This window comes from Cibotium barometz, chromosome 16 (genome assembly GCF_041138505.1).
Source record: "Cibotium barometz isolate CiBa-2024 chromosome 16, ASM4113850v1, whole genome shotgun sequence".
Taxonomy (NCBI): domain Eukaryota; kingdom Viridiplantae; phylum Streptophyta; class Polypodiopsida; order Cyatheales; family Cibotiaceae; genus Cibotium; species Cibotium barometz.
The window spans coordinates 17,084,223-17,092,684 of record NC_141061.1 but is presented as its reverse complement, the minus strand read 5'-3'; the positions used below and the strand labels follow the sequence as shown (position 1 = coordinate 17,092,684).

Here is an 8,462-nt window from a genome sequence, read left to right as displayed (position 1 = left end):
TACAATGATGGAGGCAATTTTTCAAAATAAGACAAGAACATATCCCTTGTTTTCTATGGAGTGACATGGAGTAAAAGGTGGTAGGTAGTGCAAAGTCAAAAGGTCCACATTATGTACATGTGCTATGAACTGTCCTAAGCACCTCTATAGTGTATTTTTCCTTGGCATGCTTTGAAGTTTCTTGCTGTAAAATCAAGGGATGAGGTCCGTGGCTAGATTTTGGACCCAAGACAAAGACTTCTCTTGCTATAGGCCTATATAACGAGTGAAGAAATGGCAAACCTCATCTTAGGGCTCGAGCAAAAGATTAACATGGCAGAGCTCCGTGCGATCGTTCTCCTCGTGATGCTTCTCTTGTTTTCAGCCTCTCCAGGTGGGCTGTGCTTTTACAATGCTTTTCTACCCTTCTCTCTCCATATCCATATATTTGTTAAGCTACTTAATCTGTGTGCGTTTTGTTTGCGCGATTAGGTGAAGGTGTCGTGGCTTGCCCAGACTATTGCCTCGATGTGGCGTACAGCACGTGCAACTCCACGGGCTCTACGCACTTGGAGGCAGAATGCAATTGTTGCTTTCTCCGGGGCGTTGAACCCAACGCATCAGGATGCGAACTCCATCTCACCGATGGAAGCGTCCATACGTGCGACTTCTAGCACGTATATTGTTGGGATGTAACTGTAAAAACATCTCCTCCACGAGCTTGCATACTTTATCCCCATGGGTGTGTGTTGCATGCATTGCTCTGTGTGAATAAAGACACAACGACATCGCTTTCCACACCCACCAATACTAATGAAAGTTTATCATAGCTTGTGAACATCCAAAATAACATTGTAGTTGCTCTGGTGGCCTACTAAATTAACCCTTGTTTCAAAAGCATGTGAAGGCAACTACTACACTTCTAGTAGGTCCTCTAAAAACTCAATTGATTTATTGGTGGCTACTAAATTAACCCTTGTTTCAAAATCATGTTAAGGCAACTACTACACTAGGTCCTCTAAAAACTCAATTGATTTATTTGAAAAACGGATAGTAGGGCCTAGTTATATCCCTCAAGTTGTGTTGCTCTTTTTTACTTCCCTATCATAAATTCCCTAAGTAGACATTTTCTCTGGATAAGAGATTTAAAGAAATCAATAGAATGACAATCTCATAGAAAGTTTACAATTGTTATTTTGATTCTAAACCCAACCTCTCTCTCTCTCTTTCTCTCTCTCTCTCTCTCTCTCTCTCTCTCTCTCACACACACACACACACACACACACACACACACACACACACACACACGACAAATACCCAAGATATTAAATTGCACGAAGCATAAATATTAATCAAGATTGAGTCCTATTTGCCCTCACATATGAGTGAGCTCAGGCTTCCTCAGTATATTTTAATCGATTATTCTCAAAAATAGCTTTTGGAGCTCAAAATAGCTCTCTATGTAAAAATAGCTTGCTTTTCTTTACGTGCAATTCTTTCTCTCAAAATTGGGTGATAACCTTTGACCCAATAATATTTACAACCTTTGTATCAAAATTTAAATATCTACAAGAGAGCTTTCATCTGCTTTCTGAAAATAAGTATTTGATGTTCATAAATTATATGGACACTCCCAAAATACGTTGAACAACAAGCATCCAACACAACCAAATAATTATTCAGTTACACCCAAAGTCAAGCATCTCAAAATATTCTTGACAACCACCGGATTGCTTCGATTATCTAACACATGGATCTATACTTGCATCAACTATGCCAGTCTTGATGAATAAATAAATTAAGTAAATATCAATACAAATACCGACATAAAATTTAAATTTAATCGAGATAATGCAACCGATATCACATGCATATATGGAGTCACGTGTATGCCATCAAGTTCAACGGTTGCTCAAATTTATAAAGGTATCCTTATCTAAATCCACCTAGGAGTATTCATAAATAATGAAAAATGTGAAAATTAAACTCTATGAATTACTTCTTCTTACATGCCTCGGGGTTGAGAAGAAATTATTCTCAATTGTCTCAAAATAATATCCAAACATGGGTGAGTTTCCTTATAAGATGCAATCAAGGACAAGTAGGCAATGAGGGCATGGGTCAAGTAGCCATTGAACCCCTTTTATGGGTAGGATCTATGAATACACTAAGATGCAATCAAGGACAAGTAGGCAATGAGGGCATGGGTCAAGTAGCCATTGAACCCCTTTTATGGGTAGGATCTATGAATACACTAATGTGCCAAAAGACTACCTCGAAAGGGTCTTAATAAACTAATATGAAAAGTGTTATGAATACACTAATGTGATGGAATATTTAAATGAAAAACATGGTCATTTACTTCTTAAGGGCATAAGGGCATAGTAAAGGGCAATGTAATCAAAGGAAAACTACAAACAAATTATCTATAAGTAACTTCAAAGACCTAGAAAGGAGTAAACCTTGTTCACATTCTTAGGCGTAGGCTAATACCTTCAACAGAGACATTATGACCTTTTAGGGTTTCTCAGGATTAGCATATGATTCATTTTCTTTTAAGTTTCTAAAAATGAGTTCTAAATGCTTTTTATGTTCTTCTTTATTGTGATTAATGAAAAGATTCTCATTGAAGAATACAATGACAAAATGTTGGTACTTCAAGAATATGTGATTCATTAAGCGGTTAAAAGTTGTAGCTGTGTTTGTGAGGCTGAAAGGCATAACAAGAAATTCACAATGTCCAATTTGTGTGGAAAAATAATCTTAAACACATCGCATACATGCATCCATACTTGATGATATCCAAACTTTAAAACAATTTTACTGAACATAGATGCACCACAAAGCTTAGATCTAACAAATCATCCACATGAGGAATAGGGTATCTATTTTTCATAGTATATCTTATTTCGTACCCTATTGTAATACTTTTTAAGAACTGAGAGCCAAAGGGTGAACTACTAGGAATAAGTCCATGGTCTAACAATTCTTTTGTTTGTCTTTAAATGTCTTTTTTGTTGAATGTAGTTAAATTTCTATATGGTTCTCTAGGAGGTGGTTGACTACCATGAATAATCTCTATAGTATTATCTTTGGAGAATAGATAGGCCTACTAGTAAGTCATCGATAAAATAATCTTTAAAACAATCAAAATATTTTTGATTAGGTGTTAACTTATGCTCAATTTTCTCAAATTCGTTCACACAAATTTAATAAGATTTTTCATATTTCCTTAGTGCATGATGTTTGTCTTGTGTGTATAATGATAACATACATAATTCATGTGTAAGGTTTCTTTTGAGTGTAAAGTTTCACCTTTATGCTTGTTAACCCATTCCCAGGGTTTACAAGAGCTACCACCATCATCTCACATCAAGGAGTCAAGGTAGATACACCAAAGGGTCATACATTCAAGATATGAAGCAATGGTGTCCAAAGCTACAACTTGGACGGGCGCCCGTAATGGTGTGACGGAGTATTTATGGTGATTCCCGCTTCAAGAACATGTGGTAGAAAGTTAGGATAAAGTCCCAAAAGTGATGTACTTCATAGATATATTATGAGAGTAGTCATGGCAATAGCATTAGGTCTCTTATGAGCGTAAAGCACCCGTTCAATTTAAGTGAGTGTGAACACTTATGGCCATGTATAGAAGTGAATTTCTCTCATAATATAACATACTCTCCCATTGTGCAATTGAGTCTTGCTCTTGCTAATCTCTCTCCCTAATGCATGCTAATGAGTGTGTGTGAGTGAAGTGAAGTGAGAGAACGCTCGTGGGGGAGGCACGGTGGAATTGCTTCTCAAAGGAGTTGTAGAGTTTGGGACCTCAAAGGTTATGAGTACGGCCATTGGAAAGATCCTCAAAATGACAGTTGCGGTAATCTCTTGTTGGATGTGTTTCAAGGGGGTTAGGGTTAGTCATAACATTTTTTGCACCGCTGTTGGGGAGCTATCCCTTGTCTTTTTTCTCTAATCCATGCATTATCCATTTCCCATTGTCTTCATTAATGGTTTTCTATGAAAAAGATGTAGATTTGATGGGGTTATTTGTGTGTGATTTGGTGTAGAATAGCTTTTCTTTTTGTTGTTGTAAAGAATGTTTTTGCTTAATTTGTTGTTTTTATTGTTGTTATTGTGGTTTTTCATGTTCTTAGGGCTTGCACATATTTTTTATTAGGCTTAGTTTACATCCATTACATCAAACAATGCAATATAATGCAATTTTTAGTGAATGTTAGCTCTCTTTAGTGTTAAACATAGAACTAAAATCATTAATTTTAGCTTGAGTGTGTTTGTTGTTGTTGAAATTGTTTGCATTAGAGTGTTAGCAAGCATTAGGACTAGCTTAATCCTTCAAAAAATTTCATAAAACCATTAAAAAACCTTTGAATTTGACTAATTTCTTTTAATGGACTGGTTTTTGTCATTAAGGGTGATTAATCTTGTTCAAGGGGCTCAAAAATTAGAAAATATATTAATTGGGGTCTAAATTGAATATGTGAGTAGTTGAAATTAGTGTTTTTGAGTGTTTTAAGAGCATCTAGATGCATCAAAACACCTAATTACATCAATTTCTTCATCAATTGGAGGAGTTTGACTCTCTTTGCTAAATTTTGCCTTAAAAGAAGAGACCAAAATTAAGAGTCTAATTAATCTCCTATTTTAGATTAATTTACACAATTGTTGATGCACATAGCTTAGCATTCCCTTGCTCTATCCAATGATGTGCCATATGGTGTGAGTTGATTAGGGATTAGTCCTTGATTAGTGTAAAAGAGGGAAAAAAATAATAATGAAAGGATTAATCTTTGATTAATTTTTAATCACTTTTTTACATAACACATTAAGGCTAATGAGCATTCAACAAGTAGATGCTCATGAGTTGTCAAATTGTCCATTTTGGGAGTCATTATGAAGGGTGTAAGGGGTCTCATAAAAAGTTTGACGTTTTTGATTCCCACTTATCTTTTTGGAAAAATGCCCATATCTCCTTAGTTTTAAATTCAAAAAATATCCCCCCCCAAAAAGGAAATTTGTATTTCCCAATAGATTCTAATTTTTTTTTCCAAAAAAATGCTTCACACCATGAACCATTCCTGCACTTTCATGGTCTAAGGTTTCACGCCCTAAAAGTCTGCATTTAAAAAAAAGAAAAAATGGTTCACGTCGTGAACCATTTCTGTACTTTCAGGGCCTAAGGTTTCACGCCCTAGTGAACCATTTTTGCACTTTCACGGCCTAAGGTTTCATGCCCTAGGAGTCACGCAAAAAAAATGGATTTAACTTTTTCGTGAAGTTCGGTTTCACGGCGTGAAATCCAAAGGTTTCACAACATGAAAGAAGGTTCATGCTTTAAAAAAATCAAATTTAATTTTCCCATGAAGTCTGGTTTTATGGCGTGAAAGGTTTCAGGATGTGAAAGAAGGAAGGTTCATGCCTAGAAGAAAAAAAAATCAAATTTCATTTTCTTGTGAAGTCCAGTTTCATAACATGAAACCGTAAGGTTTCATAGTGTGAAAGCGGGTTTACATGTGAAAACAAAATTTAAAAAATCAAATTTAATTTTTGCGTGAAGTCCGATTTCACAACATGAAACCCCAAGGTTTCACGGCGTGAAAGAAGGTTTGTCGACCAAAAAAAAAAATAGTTTTTTCGTGAATTTCGATTTCAGGATGTGAAACCCTAAGGCTTCACAGCATGAAAGAAGGTTCACATCAACAAAAAAAAAACTATAGGGTTTCACGCCATGAGTCATTTCTGCACTTTCACGGCCTAAGGTTTCACACCCTAGGAGTCCGTGCAAAAAATAAAAATAGAAAAAAATTAGATTTAACTTTTTCGTGAAGTTTGGTTTCACGACGTGAAACCCTAATGTTTCACACCGTGAATGAAAGAAGGTTCACCCCAAAAAAAATCAAATTTAATTTTCTCGTAAAGTCCGATTTCATGGCGTGAAACCCTAAGGTTTCACGGTGTGAAAGAAGGTTCACTCCTGGAAAATAAAATCAAATTTAATTTTCCTATGAAGTCCGATTTTACGGCATGAAAGAAGGTTCACGCTAAAAAAAAAAATATCAAATTTAATTTTCTCGTGAAGTTTGGTTTCACTTTGGAAAACATCCTTATTTGGAGGCTTGTATCTCCTAAACAATGAATCCGATGAAGGCGCTCTAGGGATCATCGAAAAGCTGACCATCGAGCTCTATTGGCCGTCCAAAGTCAAAATCGACCGTTTTGACCTTTGACCAACAACCTCAAAATTCGACTCAAAAATTGAGGCAAAAAACAGCTCGAAAAGCACGAAAAAACGTAAAACACAGTGTGAAAACGATGTCAAACCATATTCAGGCTATGTTTTGAGGATCTAAACGACAAACGAACGACTTAGGGAGCCAAATTTGTAGTACTCCAAAAATACTACAACTCTCTCATACATAGTTTTTCAAAATTCATTTTGAAACACCCTAAAAAACGTGTTGCGAAACAGGGAAAAGTTTTTGGTAAATTTTTTTAATCTTGTGAGATAGTGATGGAAAATAGGTTTTAGGACCTCCTCTTCCATCCGAGACGTTACTAGCATGCACTTTTTACAGAAAAATATCTCTAAGAGGTCGTTCACGTGCGTAAAGCGCCTAAGCTAATGAGGGTGAGCGGACACTCGTTTGACCCAACGAAGAGAATGCCAAGCTTCTTGAGGTTGTAATGGGCTATGAGGAAATATAAAAAGTAAAAAAAAAACACGTGTGCTTACTTTAAGGAGCAATTAGGCAATCAGACATGGCAACGATAGAGGGATTGCCAGGGATCATACAAGGATTAAACTCAATGGCTGACATCTTCGAGCCATTGAGATCTATGCCGCAACAAATGTACCTCCCAATACCATTGGTTATGCCTATAATAACAAGCGTATCATCGGGCTTTACACTCCCTGACACTTCAATCCCACTTGGGGCTTTGGTCCTTTACCTAATCTTCCCACCAATTTTATACATACCAACCCTTTGCAACCTCTATATGCCCACACCTTAGATATATTGACTAGTCTAGGAAGAGGGGTTGCCCAAAGACTCACTGAGTCCCTCCCAACAAGAGCACTCAACACAGATGACCTCAGTGTCACTCGTATAAAAATACGGCCATACAAATTTTCAAAATCACGGGCAAATACGATGGAACAACAGATCCTGTTTAATTCATACGAATGTTTGAACAGAGATGTGAAGCCTTTGGAAAACCCAACTTCCCCACCAAGGTACATGTGTTGAACCTATGGTTAGAAGAATTATCGCCAGTAGGAAGCAACAACAACAGTCCCAGCAAACAAAGCATGTATTTCCACGTAGCAAAAATGTGAGCAGAAATGCACTAGATGTTGTGCATTCAGATGTATGGGGTCCTACAAAGACCATGTCTATGGGAGGTTACAGGTATTATGTGACATTTATTGATGACCACACAAGGAAAGTGTGGGTATACTTCATGAAGGAGAAGGGTGAGGTGTTCACTCATTTTCAGAATTTCAGAGTTATGGTTGAAAAGCAAACAGGGAAATATGTAAAGCGCTCAAGGTTAGATGGATGGAGTATTGATGTGTGGATGATGCGATTGGATATGATTTGATGTGGAAATGATATGATGTGATAGGGATCAATGAAGTAAAAAACAATTGTGGGAAGATGAGAAAAGATGGGGACTAATGTGAAAGGATGTGGAGTGATGAGAAAAAATGGAAATATTGTTGGAACTGTATTTGTATGTGAAATCTATTTTTAAATAACTGTTTTATGTCAAGAATGCTGGGGAAGCATTTTGACCGTCTTGTGATGAATGAGGTCATGGAGACCTATCTGTTAAAGTTGCAACTACTGTTGTGAGATGACGAGACAGAGAGTCAACAGAGGACGTCTCGCATAGCAAAGTCGATCGAGGTCTTGACCAGTCTCGGTTTGATTTAAATGGTGAGCTTCTGGTACAGTGGATGAGGGAGCAAGGAAGCGGCCTATGAGTCAAGTGCTAGGTGACCTGTGAAGGATCCTAGAGGGTGCTGACCATATGGTGCTCGGGCTCTGGGTCACCAAAGATACCCACACGTACATCAAGGAAGATATTGGAACAAGGAGTAAGAGTTGTTTTCTGAAATCGGGCATGGAATTGGTTGATTGACCTTAATGGTCCTCAACGGATGAGTTCGTGGCTCTTTTATATGGATCTGTTGGGGGGTGGTTGATCTTGCTGATCTTTAACGGAGAGTCCATTTTTATTAAAGTGAATACTTGCCAGTCACTTTGAGCTAGGAACTATCGAAAAGGCCCCTAAGTGGACATGGAGTGAGCGTTCTGGTTTGCCAATGATGCCATAGGTACACCAATGAAGGATTGATTGGAAATAAGGATTCAACCGGAGATTTTAAAAATTGTGATCGGCGACACAATGGTTTCATTAAATGATTGTTTTAAAGATAGCTGATGCTTGCTGAG

General features: G+C 37.2%; 1 protein-coding gene across 1 annotated transcript; it reads left to right on the top strand.

Moving 5' to 3' along the window:
• The first annotated feature begins 223 nt into the window (after nucleotides 1-223).
• LOC147630433 (uncharacterized) lies at nucleotides 224-876 on the top strand. Its single transcript, XM_086809995.1, has 2 exons — nucleotides 224-373; nucleotides 472-876. The coding sequence occupies exons 1-2, from the start codon at nucleotides 274-276 to the stop codon at nucleotides 651-653; spliced, it is 282 nt and encodes a 93-aa protein (XP_086666121.1). The 5' UTR covers nucleotides 224-273; the 3' UTR covers nucleotides 654-876.
• Nucleotides 877-8,462: the final 7,586 nt, after the last annotated feature.